The sequence below is a fragment of the Marmota monax genome, unplaced genomic scaffold, assembly GCF_021218885.2.
Source record: "Marmota monax isolate L192 unplaced genomic scaffold, Marmota_monax_Labrador192_F-V1.1 WCK01_AAM20220418_F8-fsc00243, whole genome shotgun sequence".
In the NCBI taxonomy this organism is placed as follows: domain Eukaryota; kingdom Metazoa; phylum Chordata; class Mammalia; order Rodentia; family Sciuridae; genus Marmota; species Marmota monax.
In genome coordinates, this window is record NW_026694604.1 from 248,347 (window position 1) to 271,388 (window position 23,042).

The 23,042-nt window shown below is 40.6% G+C and overlaps 1 protein-coding gene across 1 annotated transcript in view; it reads right to left on the bottom strand.

Annotated features, from left to right (window-relative positions):
- The window catches only part of Glp2r (glucagon like peptide 2 receptor), a 77,346-nt gene that overhangs the window by 21,107 nt on the left and 33,197 nt on the right, over nt 1–23,042 (bottom strand). Inside the window, exons 5-9 of the mRNA XM_046422173.2 lie at nt 16,731–16,837; nt 14,624–14,777; nt 12,057–12,216; nt 10,324–10,384; nt 9,223–9,292 (exon numbers count right to left, since the gene is read on the bottom strand). Of these exons, the coding sequence (XP_046278129.2) occupies nt 9,223–9,292; nt 10,324–10,384; nt 12,057–12,216; nt 14,624–14,777; nt 16,731–16,837 (552 nt within the window). The remainder of the gene's footprint in view (nt 1–9,222; nt 9,293–10,323; nt 10,385–12,056; nt 12,217–14,623; nt 14,778–16,730; nt 16,838–23,042) is intronic.

A 23,042-nucleotide genomic window follows, 5' to 3' on the forward strand; every position in this document is an offset into this window, starting at 1 on the left:
AAGAAACCCAGCCTATCCGGGTATGGTGGCACGTGCCTATAATCTCAGCTATTTGGAAGGTTGAGACAGGAGGATCACAAGTGTGAGGCCAGTCTCAGTAACTTAGTGAGAACCTGTCTCAAAATAATTTTTACTTATTTGTTTACTTATTTATTGTTGTTGTTATACTATACTGGGATTGAACACAGGGGCACTCTACCACTGAGCAACATCCCCAACCCTTTTTATTTATTTTTTTGAAGCAGGATCTCACTAAATTGCTCAGACTGGCCTCCAACTTGGGATCCTCTTGCCTCAGCCTCAAGTTGCTGGGATCACAGCTCAAAATTAAATTTTAAAAAGGGTCGGGGATGTAGCTCAGAGGTACAGCACTTGCTTACCATGTGTGAAGCCCTGGATTCAATCCCTAACTCTGTAAAAACAATAACAGCCACAGAGAAAAATAAAAACAAAACAAGACTCTAGTCCTGTTGGTGTCTAAGTTGAGGTCCTGCTGCCACATGAGGTTCACCGGTCAGAATACATTCTCCACTCCATAGAACACTTTTATTAACTGTCCTAGATGGGACAAATCCAGCTCTCTGTTGTCCACCTTGGTAGAAGTGGTAAGATATACCCACAAATTCCTTGACACTTCTCCTTTCAAACGTCCCCTCTTCCATGTGAGCTAAATTTAATGACTTCTGTGTAATGATGCAAGAGGAAGTGATGGTAGGTAACTGTAGGGCCCTCAAAAGAATGGTTTCCCCTGAAACACCCTCTGGGGGAAGCCAGCTACCAGGTTGTGAAGGCCCCAAGGCAGCCCGTGGAAATGCAGAGAGACCCACACCGGAGAATGGCATCTCTTGGCCACTAACCAGCGCCATTTGTCAGTGGTGTGTGTTCACCTCTTGGAGCCAATCCTCCACTCCATCCTTAGGACAGCTCATGAGCCTCCTGGAGGTGCAGAAGAGCAAGTGGTTGAGGATGTACTGAGTGTGGGCTTGGACAGCGAAGAGGAGGCTAGAGAGGGAGAGAGGACCAACTGGCATAGGGTTGTTCAGGGTCCTGCTAAGGAGTTTGAGGGTTTTTTTTGTGTGTGTGTTTTTTCTGAAAGCAATGGAGACCCAGTGATAAATTCAAAGCAGGCAAGTGACCTGGTCAGATTCATACTTTGGCATTTCAGAAAGGTCATTTTGGCATAAGTGTGGAGAACGGATTGGATGAGGACAAGATCAGAGGCCACCAGGTGGAAGGCAGTTTCAGAGTTCCTGGGAGGGGGAGACGATGGAGAGGTGAACCCGATCTGCTGCCCTGCTATTTCTGTGATGGAGAAGGGTGACTGGTTTGAAATTACTAGGAGGCTTCAGTCAAATGAGCTTCCTAACTGGTTGGATGTGAAGTCAAAGATAACCCCGATGTTTCTGGATCTCAAATGTGTGGTGGTGCCGTTCACCAAGAGAGGGAGCACGTGAGGGGGGAAGAACGTGGGTAAGAGGGGGAGTCCAGTCGTTCTGAACATAAGAGATGCCCCATGCAATTAGATATTTGTTTGCACCTCCGCAGAGAGGTCCCAATCAGAGCATGAAGCAATTAGAGTAAAATCATTCAGGGAGACTCTACAGTGGGAGAGAGGGATAGAGGGTTAAGAGTCCGTCCTTGTTATGAAGGGAACTGTGAAGAAGGTGCTGACAGCAAGAGACTGAGACTAAGTAGCTAGGAAACCCTGCTCAGTGGCCCACATCTGTGATCCCAGTGACTCAGGAGGCTGAGGCAGGAGGATCGTAAGTTCAGAGCCAGCCTTGGAAACTTGGCGAGACCCTGTCTCGAAATAAAATTTAAAAAAGGGATAGGAGCATAGCACATTGGTAGAGAGCACTCCTGGGTCTAAACTCCAGTTGGAATGATCCACATAAAAGAGGCATCGGAAGCCCACGAGGGGAAGAAGGTTTTAAAGGCTGCATAGAACTTAGCAACAAGGGTCTCACTAAGAGAAGCAAGGCGGTGATGCTTTTTTTTTTTTTTAATGAAATATGGGGAGATCCTGTCAACCCTGTTTAAGAGGCTTGTATGTAGTAGCAGACTTGGGATACCAAATAGAGACCAAGTTGCTCCCTGTTTGTTTTTGTTTTTGCAGGGATGCAAGAAATTTTTGGTGCAGTTGTTATTTTAAGATTGAAAGATTTAATAGTGTCTCCATTGCAATGGAGAAGGAGCCCATGGAAAGGGTGATCAGGTGACAATTAATGGGACAAAGTCTCTACAGACATTGATCCTGCACAGGACTAATGTCCCTGTCTAGAAATAAGATTGTTTGACCACACACTGAACCCAGCCTACAGAACCTAACCTATACCTGCTATCACCTGCTCTACCAGCCTTAGGAGAATTAATGCTTAAAGCTAAAAAGCTTGCATTTCAAGCAAGCAGCTATTTATCTAAACCGTAAGCCAACAGGAATGATGGAATTTCCCAGCCAAAGGATATTTAGTAAAAGAAAATTTAAATACAAACTAAACGTAACCAAGTAATTTATCCCCTTTTAATGGGATCTCTGTTTCTCATCATAAAGAGAAAAACCCTGGGTGCCTGGCTAAGTGATTTGTTGAACGCAGACATTTTTCTTACAAAGCAAGCTTCAACAGCCTGGAGACACATCTTTCAACAAATTCGTTTCAGTCAGGACTGTCTCCTTGGAAAGGCAGGGTCGAGTCAAGGACGACATGGATGCCTTTGTGCTTGGTGTCTTCCAGAGACCAGACAAGAGAAAGTGAGCATCCACCCACAGGCCGCATGGAGGAAGCACTTCCTCACTGACATGGAGTAAAGCGCCATCTTGGGTTACCATGGAGACTGCTCCTCTAGGCTTCCAAGGAGACAAGAGTCCACCATCTGATTTGGCTGATGCTAGTCTTCATTTGTGCACAGTGAGAAAGGACCTAAAGGAGGAACTTTCTCAAGAACCAAGCCAACTCCTTTAGGATTCTGTGACCAGGTCAGGGGCATTTAGGACCTCAGAAATACAAGGCTCCCTTCCAGATCCACCATAGTACAGCTGTCTTCCCAGATATAACATTGTTGGTGGCACTTTTTTGGCAACCCAGAATCTGTGCACAGATCTTTACCTCCAGGTTGGCTGAGGTGATTGCCAGCATAGTAGGAGCTCAGGGGCAGGCCTCGGCTACCCCTAAACCCTCCCACCTCTCCCCAAGCCCCTGTTCCTCTGACTTGCCATGTAGACTAAATGCCTCCTCTTAGAGCTGCTCCTTTAGGCCAAAACACATCTTTTCCAAGAGCTTTGCTAAAATGTGCATGTCCCATGGAAGAGAGGGAATGGCTGGGGGAGGAGAGAAGAGATCTTTCTCTCATTCCTTCATTCATTTTTTCCTAAGGGGAAAACTTCAATAAATTCCTATGATCTGATTTACAGTTTACGTCCACCATGTAAAGCAGAAGACGAGATGCAGAAAAGTTAAGTGGAGGATGGGACAGGGCACGGCATGCAGGGACATCCCCACTTCAGAAAAGGAGACGTCTCCAGAAACCTGGGGCAGCTGAAAATCCCAAGTTCCTGGTGGGGCATAGGATCTAAAAAGAGAAAAGGCCAATGAAGACTGATTTTACCAGTTTCTCAGTTTTCCCAAGTTCTTAGACTATCAGAGGAGATTCAATAAGAGTGAGTGATGGCTTTGACGTCATGAGGTCAACAGAGAGTTCCGTTCAATCTGTTGACACACACACAAAAAAGCTATTTAACAGGTGTTCAGTCTGGCCAGTCTCTGAACTCCAAGGAAAAGGATATTGGTAGAATGTAATCATTCTATAAGACTATTTTTGTTTTTTTATATAGAGTAAGTATATTTGTTATAGAATAATATTTGTTACATTATTATGCTTATAATCACCATAAATATCCAAGTGGAGGACTCCAGTGCATCATCCTCTGACTTATTAGGCCTTGGACCCATGGTTTGGAGAGAACATCTAGTGGGATTTGGTTCCATGGAATGTGTAAGGTTATCTTCAAAGGACTGAACTAATCAAGGCTGTATCTATGGGGGTAAGGGAGACTAAGACACAAGTCTTAGTCAATATGACTCAACTCAAAACGTACACTAGGGGATGATCGGTTAATCTAAGTAGTGAAGTCTTATACAAAAGGAGAGGTGGAAATTTTCCAATTTTTCTGTCTGGAGAAATACCCCCCAAAATACCTGGATTCTTCAGATGTCATATAATGGACATTTTTGAAACGTGAGAAATCTTATACTAACAGAGCAGCAAATGGAGTCTGCCAGTGTGTGTGGACGTTCAGCTGAGATGCATTCACTTCAACCCAGACACTGATCAGCAAAGGAAGGCTCAGCATGGGGGTGTGGAAGGGGCCCAACTATGACAACTGAGCATGCTTACCAGGGAGCCTGGGATAGTAGACTCTCCTTGGTCCCAATGCTGTGTTCACCATGCAGGGCTGAATATTTCCCAGAAACCTCTGCTCTATGCTCCAGAAATTATGGCCCAAGTTCAAATATGGCCAAGATAAAAGAATGTTAAGATCCTGAAATCTGAAATACCAAGTGCTACCAGCTCTGTATATTATTATATTACTTTTATGGTATTTTGGTTTAAATTGAATATATGAGAGGTCACAAAAATTTTTTTCAACACAACAAAGATATGATGTTTGGCTTATGTCAAAATCAAGTGCACTGTGGGGAGCTCCTTCCATGTTGTGGTTCAGAGAATTCTCCTTTGGAGTTGGAGTTATGCCAATTCGTATTGTTAGAAACTGCAGTGTGTGGTTACATATGACCAAACATGAAGGCAGATATTGGTTCAGTCATTGTCTGATGGAACTTAGGATAATAACTATGAAATTCTGAATCTCCAGGGACAAGAATGAACCTTGCACCAAACCAAGCACAGAGAAGGTGCTCAGTGGATGCTCAATGGAAGAGGGTAGATAAGTGAGCCTTCAGTGCTGAGGAATCTCCATTCAGTCAGAGTTTTGATTACACAAGTCATGGCGGAGTCTAGGCTAGATAATTCACAAGTCTCCTAGGCTGTTCTGTTGTGCAGCCACTAGCCACTGGGTTTCTCCACCTCAGTACCCCTGAGGTTGGGGATAGTAGACTTATTTGTTCTGCACATTATAAGAAGTTGTAATGCCTGGCCTTCACCCACTCCATGTCAGTAGCAAACTGCCCATGCAACTTGTGACAATTAAAAATGTCTCCAGATAAGGCTACATAGCTCAGTAGAGAAACATTAGTCTAGTCCAATTCTGATTTTATAAATGAAGAAACAGAAGCCCAGAGATGTTAACTCACTTGACAAAAGAATACATCACAGATCAGTCATGAAGCCAGGATTCCTTACTCCTAGAATAGCTTCTTCCACTCCACTATAAGGATTTTATTTTCCCTTTCATGTTTGATAGGACACACAGATTCCACTCTTCTGGAAGCCCTCAAGTCAATGCACAAAATCCGAGACTCCTAGAGCTATATGGGCAGGGAAAGCATCAGGTTGAGATTCCTATCACTCAGGAAAGACCTTTCTCTAACATTCATGTCAGTGTTTTGCCAGTTCGTGATTAAATAAGTATCCTTTCCTTTGACCAAGAGGGAATTTTTCCCATTTCTGTTCAAGCTCACTTCCTCTTGTCCATGCCTCTGTAGACACAGACAGTAATCCTTCACCAATGTCCTCTCTAAGACCTTCATAGGCCTGAGAATGATTGTGAAATGGTCCTTCCCAGGCATGCCTGTTGACTTTTGTTAATTGGGGCAAGAGATTAATTAATGGTTTGGTTTCCAAGGAGAAAGAGTTCACTAGGCAGGTGTGAGGACATCAGATGGACATTACATAAAGAGGAACTATAAAAGTAGGGGAGAAGTGAAATACCACACTGGATTTGGAGAACTTTGAGTTTGTCCATTTAAAGTAGAGTGCAGGGTGCCAGTGGTTGGGGAAGCAGACAGGAATGGCAATGATTACTATACTAAGGAGTTTGAAACCAAATCGAGGGATATAGTGACCAGTCAAAGAATCAAAAGTGGAAGAGAGACTCCAAAATTTGACTCCAAAAAGATCACTCTGGCTCCAATATGGAAGATGGATTGCAGGGGGCAAGAATAGAAGGAAGAGCTACCAAACAGAAAGCTTTTTGCAGAGGTCTTCACAAGAAATCCCAGAGGGCTGAATAAAAGCAGTGAAAATGTAATTAAGGAGAAGATGACTTGGAAGGATCTTTAGAGGAAGAATTGACCAGACTTGAAGTCTGAGTAGATGTGGCAGGGAGAAAGAAGGCAAGCTATGAGAACACAAAAGTTTGCGGCTTGCTTGTCTGGATAGATGAATGGTTTTCTATGTGGAATGAGCAGGAAGAGGAGAAGGTTTAGATGGGAAGATAAGGGTCCACTGTGACCTAAGATGATTGTGGGGCCAATCATGACTGGACTTGTAGAAACAACAGCAGGCAAAGCTTATTTTATCCAAGGTGAGAAATAGAGTAGAGTCTCCTGTCCTGCTAGGAGAGAATGTCACTCTAGGAACTAGGAAGCACCAGGAGAAATGAGCATGCTGGACAGCTATGGAAGGCTGAAGGGGTGAGGTCCAGAGCAGTAGTGAGCCCTACGTTACCTGCCCCTTGTCTCACTTCTCCACAATCCTTTCTTCTTCAATCTCACGGTGAAGTCGGGGTCCCAGCACCCAACTCTTTCCTAGGTACCTCCACCACTTCCCAGTAGCAAGGTCCAGATCCATCAGAATCATTTGAGAACTTTTGAAACTACAGCTGCCTGGTGTCCACTCCCAGAATTTCTGACGTTGTTGGTCTGGGCCACTGTGGTGTTTCCAAAGTACAGCCAGTTTTGAGAACCACAGCTGTGGACAAAGAGCTTCCCTAACTTTAGTGTGCATCCAAAACCTGGGGGGTCTGGTTACCATGCAGAGTCTGACCCAATAGGTTGGAGTGGCAACCTGAAAATCTGAAGTTATGACAAACACAGTAGAGTCTGGCACTGGTGCTACCGGGTCACCCTTTGAAGAGCAAGGGTATAGCAGCGTGCTTTTCAACTTGCCTGCACATTAGAACCCCCAGACCACTGCTGAGATCAATGAAACAAAAGTATCTGGAGGAGGGACTCAGGCCAAAAGCATTTTTGGAGATACCCCGGTGATTCTAAGTTGGAGATGTTTTGAGAGGTATTGATGTAACCTCTAGAAGACTACGGAGTAAATACTAAGGATACAGCTAGATGGAGCCTGAATTCCATCATAGTGAGGACTGCTGGCTTATCTCCTCCTTTATTCTCCTCTTCAGTTACTGGACACATGGCCAAGAGCAAATGTTCCAAAGGAAGTCAACCACACAATCTGCTCATGGCACTGTGAGCCCTGCCTCCTCTGCCCCTTGCCCCACTTCTCCATAATCCTTTCTTCTCCAATCACACTGTGAAGTTGGAGTCCCAGCACCTACCACTTTCCTAGGTACTTTCACCACTTCCCAGTAACATTTATCAAGTGCCTTCTAAGTACCAGCATCCGTTCTAAGGACTTCGTGTATTTGAATTGAATTAAATCAGTCTTCCCAACTGCCTACGAGGTGGGTGCTATTATATTTATTGTACTGGTGAGGACACTGGAAAGATGAGAAGTTCAGCCCAAAGGGTCAGACTGGGTGACTACCGGCACCTGTTACCACAACACTGTACTACTGCTCAAAAAAATGTGTATCGCCTCTAGAGCTGGACCCTGGGGTCTTCACTTTTGGAGACTCTTTCAGAATCACTACCTTGGCTCAAACTCCCCTAGGTTCTAATTCCCTCCCTCCACCATTTTCTTCATTGGTGACCCATTGCTTATCTTGAGCCAAGTATTAACATCTCTGGGCAGCTGTACTGGACACTCAGGTAAACACCCCCCTTAGTATACTTCCTGGATCCCATTCAGGCTTCTGCATCAGCCCCAGCAAATTTCAAGTTCTTGTTTAGAACTCGTTGGCTGCCACTGTGAGCCAAATGTCCTGTTCTTTCTAGAAGCTAGCCTAAGTACATGACAGACACTCAATAAACTTCTTTCATGGATATTTGCTGGAGAGAAGATACCAGAAGCACGTGTGCCACCTCATAGGCAAAACGTGACACAGCCCCTTACAATCTGGGTCTTCTCCATACCTTTGGTTTTCCTGCCATTTCTAGGAACATTATCCTTTCCAGGTCACACCCAGGTCTGAGCAGAGAACTGCCATCCATTATTGACAAATGTTGATATTCTTCTATTTAAAAATTAGCTTTTTTTTTGGGGGGGGGGTGCTGGGGTTGTGGCTCAGAGGTAGAGCACATGCCTGGCATGCATGAGGCACTGGATTCGATCCTCAGCACCACATAAAGTAAAATAAAGACATGGGGTCCACCTATAACTAAAAAATAAATATTTAAAAAAATAGAAAATAGCTTTTTTTCTTTCATGACGCCACTTAATTAAAATAAAATGGGGAAAAAAAGGACAATCCAGCAATGACGTGGAGAGTCAGTAGAGCACAGAATACAGCACCCCGCACCCCACAGGCACCCAGAGGTGATGGTGATATGTCTAGGGTGCAGACCTTCTGTGGCCCTCATAGATCTTGCCAGTCTTCCTACAGTTGGCTGACTCCCTGCCCTTTCCCTCAAGCTTCATTGACAGATTTCATTTTTGCACACTGTCACCTAAAGGGCTTTGTGACTCCAGGTCAGTCACCTCTTCCCAAGCAAAATATTTTGGACCACAACAAATCAAGGCCTTTTGGCCTCGAGGTCTCAGAGCATCATCTATTTCCTGATTCTACTACCCATGAGAGATTGGTGTGGATAGCTTTCGTATGTTTTTTTTTTCCTCTAGAAGTAGTTTCTTTGGTCTCTTCCTCTCTCCCTCCTGCTCATGGTGTTAAGATATAGCCAGGCTGTCACTGGGCTCCTTCCTGCTGATGTCCATGTCACAGCCCTTGAGGACAGGATCCTGGAGCTGACTGAGATCTCTTTACATAACTGAAAACACAGAGAAGACTCACAGGGAAATCGGAGTCAACGTCTGAACCAGAACAAGTGGAAGTCTCTAACTTCTCGCTCATCAGAAACTGCTCACAGCTCAGCGGCTCCTTCTTAAAGGGCCTGAGAACTGGGGGGATGTAGGAATGGGGGTGTTCCCCACAGCCGCTGAGCTCACAGGGGGAAGAAGTGGGGGTAGACTCTTCCTTACCATTACACAAAGCATCATGGGTCCTCGGATGATCCACCAGATTTTCTTATTTCCATTTGTTGCCCAGCATCTAAGGGCAAAGAACAGGCAGGAAAAGACGAATATGAGACAAGGCTGTATGTCCAGAGGAGGCGCCCCTTCAAGCATTGTCCCAAGAGATGGGACAAGGGGAGAAGAGGATCAAAATCCTTTGTATTAGCACTGGTACTGTTGATGGTTCTTATCATGAAATTGCTCTTCCATGTTAAAAGCCCAGCACATGGGTTCTTCCACGTTTCTCCATGTTCATACAGACATAAATCCTTAATTAGAGGTTTCTTACTACTTCACTAAACAGTTTGTGTGTGTGTGTGTGTGTATGTATATATATATATATATATATATATATATATATATATATATAGGCACATACATATGAAAAATATATATGTGAAATATATAGAAGGTGTTATTCAGTTATGGGGCATATATATGGCACATATATGTATATGGGATGATATATGGTGTATATAGACATGTATTCAAATATAAATACATATGTATAGATATGTGTGTGGTTTGGGTGGTGATTATTTGGAGGAAAAAAATGGAATCACATCATAAATGTTGTTCAGCAAGAGGTTTAAAATATCCATTGAGATTTATTCCCTAAAAGTCAAAAGATAATACTTAATTTGTTTTGTGTGTTGTATGTCATAATATTGTTTGTGTGTTGTCATAATATTCCACAAAGTAAGTTTGCTACAATTTGTTCAATGATTCTCATTCTAATAGGCATTCGTGAATTTTTGTTGTTTCTGCTTTTTCTTTCTTTCTGGGAATGAGGCCGTAAAACCTATTGCTGGGCTATGTCTTTAAGTACCCAGCGTCACAGCTAACCTGCCCAGCATCTTTGTGGTAATTTGCCTGTGTAACTAAATGAATGAACTAATGACTACAAGACCTTTGATTTACGTTATCTACATTCCTCTGTATGTTCTACATGGACAAATTGGGAAGAGTTGGATATTGTCTTTGGGAAAAATGATGTAATTCCCTATATTGGGGCATATCTGGGAATTATTAATTCAGGAAAGATTAAAACCAAAGTAAATTTCCTACCCCGTGTTCTCCAGGTGTGCACGGGCAAAACCCCAGGGCACCACAAACAGCACAGGGAAGGCTGTGGAGAAAACACAGAGAAACAGGGTTAGAAGCCGGTTGGCCGGACCTGCTTGGCTCCCACCCCAGCCTGATGGGCCCCAGAACAGCTGGTTAAAACTCAAAAACCCTACCTGGAATCATGGACAGGGAAAATTGGAGTGGCACAGGCCCATGCATTAATTTATAACAAGAAACCAGAACCCAGAGGAGAAGGGATTTGCCACCAGTCACAAAACAGTTTAGAATAAACCCAAGGACATTAATCAAAATCTCCTGAGTCGTGAGTCCAGGTTACTTCCTATGAATCCTGCAGCATCAAATTCTCCAAGGTTTTGTGAAAGTATGGGTTCCACATCTGAATACTCTTGGTCATTGAAATTAAAAAATATATATATACATATATGTATATGTACATATACACACATATATGTATATGCATATACATATATTTTAGTTGTAGATGGACACAATACCTTTATTTTATTTGTTTATTTTTGTGTGGTGCAAGGATTGAACCCGGTGCCTCACGCATGCTAGGCAAGCGCTCTACCACTGAGCCACAACCCCAGCCCTCTAGGTCATATTTTTAAAATTAAAACAAAAACACAAAATGCATAGACTGAATGTTTGTGTCCTTCCAAAATTCATATGTTGAATCCTTCCTGTCAATATGACCATATTTGGAGGTAGGGTCTTTGGAGGTCAATAGATTTAAATGAGGTTGTAAGGGTGGGGTCCTCATAGAAAATTAGTGTCCTTATAAAGAGACTATAGAGTTTGATCTCTCTCTCTCTCTCTCTCTCTCTCTCTCTACCATGTGAGGATACATCAGGAGGCAGCAGTCTGCAACTCAGAAAGAGAGCCCTCACCAGAACCCAACTGCTATGGGTGAGATCTGGCCTATTCCTCAAAGGCTCCTGTACTGAAGCTTTGATTCCCCAGGGCAGCACTGTTCAGAGGTGTGGCTCTGGGGGAGTGAGTGGATCATGAAGGCTCTCTCCTCATCAATGGATTAACCCATGAGTGGGTTAAATACTTGGTGGCATAATAGGGTGGTAGTAGAAAGTGCAGGAGGTGTGGTCTAGTTGGAGGAGGTAGGTCACTGGGGATGTACCCTGGAAAGACATTTCTCGTCCCCTACCCCTTCTTCACACTCTCTCATTTTTTTCCTGGCTACCTGAGCTAAGCAGTTTTCCTCCACCACACCTTCCACCATGATGTTCTGTCTCATCCCAGGCCAACAGCAATGGGGCCAGCCAACCATGAACTGAAGTCTCTAAAACTGTGAACCAAAATAAATCCTTCTTCCTTTCAGTTGTTTTTCTCAAGTATTTGGTCACAGGGACAGAAAGCCAGCATACTGACCATGCTGGACTCCCCAACCTCCAGAACCATGAGAAATCAACGACTTTTGTTTAAGCCACACAAGTATTTTGTTATGGCATCAGAAACAGAGTAATGCAGTTGAGAACAGCATAGGAGGAATATTAATTGTATGATGCCACCAAAGACCTTTCAGATTTTCTAATGTGTTCATTAGCATACAGGTCCACACACACCCTTATTTTCATAACCTCTTATCATTGAGAAACCATCTTCCAGTTGGTTTTCTAACTGCAACAAATGTCTCTATCGGGATCCAGTGTTCTAGTTGGTCCTCGGGAAAAGAGGCTGGAGGTCACATTACTCACCCCAACCCACCACCAGGTATCTGGGCCACAGCCGCCTTTCAGGAAGCACCGTGGGCTCCAACAGTGCATGGAGGTAAAGACCTTCGACCAGCAGCCATAAGTGGTTGGCACCCACGCAGTAGTGCAGGAAAACCTGGACAGAGCGGCAGGAGGTGGACATCTGCAGAGGGCAGAACACCTGGGGGTGAGTGCTGCCTTTCCCAGCATCTGAACCCCAAGTGAGCAGAGAAATGCCTCCCTGGACACAAACCCTCTCCCCTAGTCTTCTTCTCTCTCCTGGGCCTTTGCTGATCATCTCAGGGAGACAGCAATAATATAGAATGTGAAGTCTCTAGAAAAAGTTTTTTTTTAATATGACAAAGGTTTAATGAAAGAACAATTTATAAATTTTTAATCAGGTATAGGTAAACAATTAGAAAATAATATAGTACCCCAGGCAGAACTAGCTGAGATCATTATCCTCCTTAGGACTACAGGGGTAAAGCAGGGATAATAGAAAAGTCTCTTTCCTAGTCTCTCTCTATCTAGAAGAGGCTTTCTATTTATAACCAGTCCTATATGTGCATTTTTTGGTCAGACACATTTTTATTTGTTCTATTTAATTATACATGACAGTAGAATGCATTTTGACCCATCATACATAAATGGAGCATAACTTCTCATTCTTCTGGTTGTGCATGTAGAATCCCACCGGTCATGTAGTCATATATGCACAGAGGGAATAATGTCAATTTATTCCACTACCCTTCTTACCCCCATGCCCCCTCCGCTCCCTTCACTCTCCTCTGCCTAATCCAAAGTACCTCTATTTTTCCCTAGTCTCTCCCCACCTTATCGTAAATTAGCATCAGCATATCAGAAACAACATTTGGCCTTTGGTTTTTTGAGATTGGCTTATTTTGCTATATGTGCCTTTTTATAAAGCATCAGTTTTATCATGGATGAAGTTGTATCCTTATTTTGAAACACCTAGGCTTTTTAAATGTTTTGAGGTGATGGTTTATGATAAATGATAGAACTAGAAAACAGAGCAGCTTATGAATATCCTTTTGTCATATTTAATAGAAAAGAAGCACTTTGCATATGGAATTTTATTTGTTCTAATTAGTTATACATGATAGTAAAATGTATTTTGACATATTATACATGCATGGAATATAACTTCTCATTCTTCTCATTGTACATGGTGTAGAATTACATTGATCATGTAATCATATACGCACATAGGACAGTAATCAAGAATACAAGCAACAATTAATGTTGGCGAGGATGTGGGGGGAAAGGCACACTCATACCTTGCTGGTGGGACTGCAAATTGGTGCAACCACTATGGAAACCAGTATGGAGATGCCTCAGAAAACTTAGAATAGAACCACCATTTGACCAGCTATTCCACTCCTTGATTTATACCCAAAGGACTTAAAATCAGCATACTATAGTGACACTGCCATATCAACGTTTGTAGCAGCTCAATTCACAATAGCTAAACTATGGAACCTACCTAGGTGCCCTTCAACAGATGAATAGATAAAGAAAATGTGCTATATATGCACAAGAGAATATTACTCAGCCACAAGGAAGAATGAAATTATGGCATTTGCCTGTAAATGGATGGAGAATATCATGCTAATTGAAATAAGCCAATCCCCCAAAACCCAAAGGCTGAATGCTTTCTCTGATTTTGTGGATGCTAACTCACAATAAAGGGGGTTAGGGAAAAACAGAAGTATTTTGGATTAAACAAAGGGGAATGGAGGGAAGGGAGGGGGAATGGGAATAGGAAAGATAGTAGAAAAAGTATTTACTATTATTGACATCAGAATAGAAAATTTGAACATAAAATTCATAATTAAGCCATAATTTAAAACTTCTAATTCAGAAAACTCTGGGTCCAAATGGCTTCACTGGTACAATCTATCAAACATTTAATGAATAAATAACATAAATCTTAAATAAATTCTTCCAGGGAATAGTAAAATAGGGAACATGTACCAACTTAAAAGGTCCACACAAACTTTATACCCAAACCTCATAAGAAAAGAAAATGACAATCCAGTCTTTCTCACAAATGTCAGTGAAGACATGCTAAACAAAAACAGTTTTAGCAAATTGAATCCAGTAATGTAGGAGGAAGTTTAATCTATCAAAACTTCATCTGGTTTATTCCAGGAATGCAAGGTTAGTTTAACAGGTTACTGCTTTATTAGCATGATAAAAAATGATCTCCATAGATTTTCAATTTTCATAAATTTTCAATAATTATAAAAAATTGCAATTATGGATCTAATCCAAAACGAGTGAAGAAAAAGAGTGAAAATACAAAATACCAATATCAAGATTTTGATTACAGATGAAAATTTTTCCCACCTGAGGACACGAGGTAGCCATAGGTGAGCCTGTCTACTTCTGGAACCCTTCAACTGGCCCACTCTTGAGAGGCTGTTGTGTTTTTAAATCCCAGGCTGCTTCTCTAGCCAGAGAGCCCCACCCATCTGCCCTCTGATTCCCAAGTCTCACCCAGCTGATGGGAAGCTGAATTTGGATGGTGGAGGAGGGAAGGGGATTACCTCTGACAGATAGGACATCCATCCACTCTCACTGTCTGGCCTCTTGGAGTAAGAGTTATAGAAGACAACATCCTTCACCAGCACAGCCAGGGCTTTCAGGATGAATGAAGCAAACAAGTTCATGTGGATGTAGTTGCGTGTACAGTGGAGCTTTCTGTGCAAAGAGGAAAACAAGTGTCACCCTCAGGAAAGAATGGCTGGGGCCAAAAGGTCCATGCCTGGCCCACCTGCATATCTACCACTAAAGACAGAGGTTCATAGTGAAGGCTCCAGAGCTGCACCACTCGGGTATGTGATCTTACTTCTCTGTGCCTCATTTTCTTTATCCATAAGGGTAACGATAGTTATCTTTATACAACATGTTCACTGCGCCAGGCCATTTTCTAAGCCATTAACTTGTGAGTGTCCTTCCTCTTTGCCGTCACTGGAAGAGGGGGCAGTCTCATTACCCTGATTTCATAAATGGTGGAAGTGAAGGAGGAAGGCTAAGTTGCCTGTCTAAAGTTCATTAATTAATAGAGCTGAGATTTAAATCTAGAAACTCTGAGGCCAAAGTATGACTGTCCAAGGCTCTACTGCCTCTGAGAAGAAGAGCATTGATCTCAGAGGCGTGGGGGAGAATTAAATCAGTTAATTCACGTAAAGTGCATCTCATAAGTGTCCAGAAAAATATCAGCTCATTTCCTCTCCCTGGAGTCTCCTGTTGGCTCTTTGTCATATAAGCTGATGTGACACAGTGTATTCTCAGTGTCTCTAGCCAAAGGGACTCCTTTCCACCACTACACCTCCGGCATAGCACATACCCCATTCTACTTGGTTTAGAGCTATTATTATTTTAAAGGACTTGAGGCAGGTCTTTGTATTTAATAATGTGCGCATCCTCCTGCATAACCAAACAGTGGGCTGTTCAAGGGCAGGTACTGAGCCTTGCTCCTTCTGGAGTCCGAGGCAAAACAGATCCGTGGTCAACCCAGACTCAGCTGGCATTACTTCCTGCAGGGCTGAATAGTTATTTAATCCTGGATTGGTTCACGGACTTCGGGAAGGTGTAGAGAGGGAAGTCACAGGTAGTCAGTGGGTACAGGCTGTAGAATTCTCTCAAAGCTCAAGAATTGTTCTCTCGAAGGGGTAGATGGTCAGGACGCTGCTCCAAGAACCATAGAACATTCTGGGGTTAGAGAGTCAGATGAGATTCAGACCTGGGGCTAGCAGAGCCCAATGGGAGGTGCCCTGGAACTAGCACCCACATCATCTCCAGGGTTCCATTCAGTCTCTGGCCACTGGGATTGAGCGCTCATTCTGCCGTGTAATATTCACTTGTGTTTCTTAATGGGCTGAGACCACTGGACAGCCTTTGAGGGCTCCCGAGTGGGTCTGTAAATATCTTACTTGGGCGATACCCAAATAATGTGATTTAGTAAAATGCATCAAGGCTTTGAATTCCGAAAGACAGTACAAGCAAAAATGCTCAGACCCTGGCTCCATCACCCATGAGCTCTGAGCTTGGACAAGTTACTTAATCTCTCCATATTTCAGTTAACCCACTTATAAATAGAGAGCAATATTAACACTAACCTCCTAGGATCAGAATGAATCTTAACTTGAATTAGGAAGAGATTTAAAGTACTTGATGCATGTGAAGTGCTGGGAGGAAACACTTAAGTAATTAATAGCTAAGTGGAATTCAAAGATGCTGGGTTAAAAGCCCAGCTCTTCCATCCACTTGCCTTGAGGGAAGTTTCTGAATCTCGTCTGTAACTATAATGCTTCTGATAAAGTTGTGGTGAGAAGGGGATGGGGTAGTGATGAGTGGGATCAGGGATCTTCGACTAGGGTGAGGGCACAGATGGCATCTAATGCAAAGGACTCCTGAATTCACGGCCTAGCTGTGTGTCAGTCTGGTTTTATGACCAATCACAGTTCAATACCTCTCCCTGGGACTTCGATAACTCCTTTCTGCTCCTTCATCTGCAAAATGATATCAGGTCCCTTCCAACTCTGAGGAACCGTGATATCAGCCAGCCTAATCTTCCAGAGGCAGCCATTGAGCAAACCCCATGGTGCATGCCTGACTGTACATCTGTCCGTCTGCAGGAGTTCCACTCACCGAAGGAACAAAAGGAGGGTGAGAGCCAGGAAGAGGGAGATAAGGGAGAGGGAGTATCCCACCGTGTACATCAGCTGCAGAGTGGACAGCAAGGCGTAATTCTCCACCTGGACACAGAGGAAGAACAGATGAGGATCGAGACAGAGCCTACAACCCCCAACCACATATCCAGGGCCACCGTGGGTCTAGGCATCGACTGAGATGCGTCCAGGCTCCCCAACATGCCTCTACACCTCTCCTTTGCTATGCTTGTTGACATCCAGGCAGGGTGGCTTAGATGCTCTCTGTCACATCTCAGAGCCCACCGAGGGTCTCACCCCATGATGGATGCACCAAGAGTCACCATATCATAACAGAGTTGTGTCTAGGACAAGAGCATGCCTGGGAAATGAGGACAAGCTCTTTGTCCCTGGGAGTGCTATTCCGGGAGTCTCTGAGTCCTCCTCCCTAGAGGATTGGGCCAAATTTCTGTCTGGATGAATAATTTTTCATAGATGATTTTTTTTGAAGTTGGCCCAATAGAACAGAGCCATGTTTTTTCTCTAAGTCCCAGGATAGCCTGAATGTGAACAGAGACCATTTATTAGAAATTCTGTGTTATTAAGCACGATTTTCCAATGGAGTCCCAACTTCTCCCTCAATCCTTTATGCATATTGCAGTCAAGATTAGGCTTCTCAATAACTTTCTGTGCAAACACCCACAGTAAATACTTTTTTTTTAATTATTGGTTGTTCAAAACATTACAAAGCTCATGACATATCATCTTCCATACATTTGATTCAAGTGGGTTATGAACTCCCATTTTTACCCCAAATACAAGTTGCAGAATCACATCAGTTACACATCCACATTTTTACATAATACCATATTAATGACTGTTGTATTCTGCTACCTTTCCTATCCCCTACTATCCCCCCTCCCCTTCCCTCTCATCTTCCCTCTCTACCCCATCTGCTGTTGTTTAATTCTCTCCCTTGTTTTTTTTTCACAGTAAATACTTAATGTCTACCAAATTAGGTATTGAACTTCTTTGCATAATTTGTGATATGTCAGTATGTTTTATATTTATGCATAAACTGTACATACTTAAAGTCTAAAAGCTGATAAGTCTGGATAAATGAGTATATCTTTGATTTTATCACCATAATAAAAATAATAAACATTCCCATAACCTCCCCCAAAAGTTTCCTCATGACCCTTTGTGATATGTCTCCCCCTTTCCCTCATCTCTAGCTCATTGCTATTCACCCCCTGCCCAGGGAAATACTGTTCTGCTTTCTGTCATTAGAGATCACTTTGTATTTTCTAAAATTTTATATAAACAGACTATTTTGACATGTTACTCTTTCGTCAGGCTTATTGCATCTGGAGTATTTATTTTGAGGTTCCTTCATGCCATATCATGTTTCAATAGTTTGTTCCTTTTTTAGTGCTGAATAGCATTCCACTGTGAAAATACCACACTTTATTTATCCTCTTACTTACTGGTGGGCGATTGGATTGTTTTCAGTTTGGGGCTTTCACAAAGTTTTTATGAACATTTCTGTGCAAGTTCTTGTGTGGACATAGGTTTTTATTTCTCTCAGATAAGTACCTAAAAATAGAATGGTGGAAGAGTATGGTGTATAGTTTAACTTCTTAAGAAACTGCCAAACTGTTTTCTAAAGAAGTGGTAGCAATTTACATTTCCATCAGCCCCATATGAGCTCCTTTGCATTCCCCCAATACATAGTACAATAATTCTTAAATTTTAACCATTCTAGTGGTATGCAGTAGTACCTCACCATGGTTATAATTTGTACTTTCCTAAAAAATATGATCTTGAGAATCTTTTCATTGCTTATTTGCCATCTGTGTATTTTACTGGGTAATGTATTTATTCAAATATTTGTCCATCTTTTAAATTGAGCTGTTTCTCTTCTTATTTTTGAGTTGCAAATGTCCTTTTTATAGTCTAGGTTCAAATCTCTTGTCTTGCAAGTATCTTCTTTCATTCTGTGTATTTCCTTTTAATTTTCTTAGTAGCATGAGTTAGTGTTAGGTCTTCCTATTTTGTTCTGTTTCAAAGTCATAGTGACTCCTACAGATTCGTATAAATTCTAGAACCATCTTGTTTATTTTCACCAAAATCATTCTTGGATTTTTATTGGAATTGCATTGAAACCATGGGTCATTTTAGGAAGATTGACATCCTAATTATTAAGTCCATGAACATGGTCTATCCCCCACTTTAGTTAGGTTTTAAAAATTTTGCTCAGCGAAATCTTTGGTCAAATATATCCTTACTTGTTTCATATTTTAATGCTGTTTTTATTTTCTTAATTGCAATTCTCAATCACTTGTTGCTAGTATATGAAAATACAGTTGATTTTTGTATTTGTTCTGTATTTCAAAAACTTGTTAAATTCACTTATTAGGTTTAATACTATTCACTGTAGATTCCTTGGAATTTTTTTTCTATGGATGATCATGCTATATTTGAATAACAACATTTTTACTTCTTCTTTTCCAAATTCTATGTCCTTTGCCTCCTTCTTTGCCTGTTTCTCTCTCTAGGACTCCAGTACAATGTTGAATAGAAGTAGAAAAAATGGAATAACTGCCTTGTGAAAGATATTAGGGGAAAATAGTCACTCGTCAATTAATATGATGTGAGCTACAAGGTTTTTAAGGTGCCTTTTATATTGATTTTCTGTGGCTGCTGTAACATAGTACCACAAAATTGATGGCTTAAAATAACATGCCTTAATTCTCATAGTTTTGGAGGTCAGAAATCCAAAATCAGCTTCAGCTCATAACAAAGTGTTGGAGGCTGCAGAAAATAATCAATTTACTGGCCATTTCTATGTCTGCATTTATTTTTTCTGGCTCTCTTTCTCCTCTTCACTGTCTGAAATGTAGAATCTTCTTTCCTCTCTGACAGCACTTTCATCCCTAATCCCACTATCCTCTTTCCTTAGGACACTCCTGTTTACCCTGGGCCCACCAGGATCACCCGGGATAATCTTCCCTATCTCAAGACCCTTAACGTAATCACGTCTGAAAAGACCTTTTGTTATATAAAGTAAATGCTCACAGGTTCTGGAGATTAGGACATGGACATCTTTAGGAGGCCATTATTCAACCTACCATGGCTTTATCCAATTGAGAAATCTCCATTCTCTCCCTTAAAGACTGAGAGTTTTTATCATGAATGGAGGTTAAATTTTGTCAAATGCTTTCTGTTTGTCTATTGGAAAGAATCACCTAGATCATCTTTTTTAGTCTGTTAATATGATGAATTTCATTGATTAATCTTCAGATGAATCAGACCAACAAGTTGCCTTCTTGGTTTAAGTGCACTTGGGCATGATATATGAGTTTCATGTTGTTGGACTCAGTTTGCTAAAATTTTTCCAGGAATTTTTGTGTATGCTCCTGAGGGATACCAGTCAGTAATTTTATTTTCTTGTAATGTTTTTGGTCTGATCTAATGATGGCCTCATAGACTGAGTTGGGTAGTATTTTTTCCTTTTCAATTTTTTTGGATAGTTTGTGTGGAACTGGTATCATTATTTTGTCCTCTATTTCTTCCTTAAATTTTATCAGTTTGGACTTCGTGAGCTTTAAGAATCTGTTACTAGGTATTAAGATTTAGGATTGATATGTTCTCATGATGAATTTGTCTACTCATTATTATAAAGCATCTTTCTATAATCCTAGTAATATACATTACTCTAAGAGCTCTTTTGTCTAATATCAAAATAGCCATCCCTCCTTCCTTCTGATTAGTATTTTTTTTTTTTTGGATGGGATGCCTCTTTTTCATCTTTTAAATTTTAACTGTAGTCTGTAAAGTAAATGTTCTCTGGATAGCATGTACTTGGGTTTTGCTTTGATTTTTCTTCTTAATACAACCTTATTTTATTTAGAACATTTATATTAAAGGTGGTTCTTTATCTGGTTGAGTTTAAAACCATCGGGTTTCTCTCAGTCCCATTTTTATAAGTTATTTTTTTCTCCTTTTTCTGGCTTATTTTGTATTAGTTTTTAATTCTATATTTTTTTTGACATTAATTAGTGACTTTTTATTCTTTGTGATATATGTGTGTGTGTGTTTTATCTATATATTTTTAATCCAGTAATCCCGTTTCTAGGAATCTTCCAAAGGATGTATTGCCACAAATATGAAAAATGCATACATAAAGATTATGGCATTATTAAGAATAAAAGATTGGAAATAATCCAGATCTCCATAGAATAGGGCTGAGAAAACTGTCATAGATACATGATGTGAAGTACATACAAGCAGCTGTGAATACATATTTCTAGAAAATGATATACAATGATTTCCAAGATATGTTGTTAAATGGAAAAAAAAAATAAGATAAATAGTAAGGTATGTTGTACACAGCATTCTGTGTAAGGAAAATGGGAAACAACATATTTACATATTTGCTTAGTTTTGCAACAAGAAACAAGATATAATTATAAAAATGATAATAAATGATATAGAAAATAGAGAATAATAAACAAAATAATAATAGGTAATAATAATAATAATATGATATAATGATAAAAAAAAAACAAAGAAAGAATGAGCCAGAAAATAATCAAACTGATTGCTTATAGGGAATAGGTAAGGATAGGGTAGAGGACATAGTGTCAAGAGTCAGAGATCTTTTTTATGTAGTTTTGGCTTTCAAACTCTGCCAATATTTTATGTATTAAAAATAAAATTAATATACCAACAATGATTCTGCTAAGACAGAAATGAGGAAAACCATCCCATACCATTCACAATAGCTTTTTTAAAATATTAGGAATAAATTCAACCAAAAGATCTCTACAATGAAAACTAGAGAACACTGAAGAAAGAAATTGAAGAAGACCCCGGAAGATAGAAAGACCACCCATGTTCATGGATAGGAAGAATTAATATAGTTTTAAAAAAGGGCCATTCTACCAAAAGTAACATACAAATTCAATGCAATCCCCATCAAATTACCAATCACATTCTTCACAGAACTAGAAAAACAGTCCTAAAATTCACTTGAAAGAAATAAAAGATCTGGAATAGCCAAAGCAATTCTAAGCCAAAAAAGCAATGCTCTAGGCATCACAATACCTGACTTCAAATTACACTGCAGAGCTATAGTAACAAACGTTGTGTGGTACTGGCATAAAAACAGACACATAGACCAAGGGAACAAATCAGAAGACACAGAGACAAAACCACACATTTACAGTCCTGATCCTTGACAAAGGTGCCCAAAACATACATTGGAGAAAAGACTACCATTTTAACAAATGGTGCTGGGAAAACTGGTTATCCACATGCAGAAGAATGAGACTAGACCCTTATCTCTTACTCTGCACAAAAATCAACTCAAAATGGATCAAAGACCTCAGAATTAGACCAGAAGCTATGCAACTCCTAGAAGAAAACATATAGGCACCCACAACAAGTACTCAATAGGACCCCTCAAGCTCAGGAAATAATGTCAGGAGTTAGTAAATGGGATGGAATCAAATTAAAAAGCTTCTGCATGGTCAAGGAAACAATTGGGAATGTAAGAGAGAACCTACAGACCAGGAGAACTAACTACTCTTCTGACAGAAGATTGATATCTAGGATATATAAAGAACTAAAATCTAGAATCTAGAATATATAAAGAACTAAAAAAAAACCCTAAATAATGCAATTCATAAATGACAAATGATTTAAACAGACACTTTTCAAAAGAAGAAATACAAATGACTACCAAATACATAAAAATATTCAACATCTCTAGCAATCAGGGAAATGCAAATCAAAACTACACTGAGATTTCATCTCAGAATGGCAGTCATCAAGAATACAAACAATAATAAATGCTGGAGAGGGTGTGGAGAAAAAGGAACACTTTTACACTGTTGGTGGGACTCCAATATATATATATATATATATATATATATATATATATATATATATATATATATATATATATATATATGTGTGCATATATATATATGTATATATACATACACACCTTGGCTAGTTCCATAGTTTGGCTGTTATGAATTGTGCTGCTGTAAACATGGATCTGCATGGATCACTACAGTATGATACCATTCTTTAATTCTTTAAGAGTGGTACAACTGTGTCATCTGGTGGTTCCATGCCTAGTCTTTTGAGACCTCCACACTGATTTCCATATAAAGATTAAAGATATATATATATATATATATATATATATATATATATATATATATATATATAGATATATATAGATATATATAGATATATATAGATATAGATATAGATATAGATAGATATAGATAGATATAGA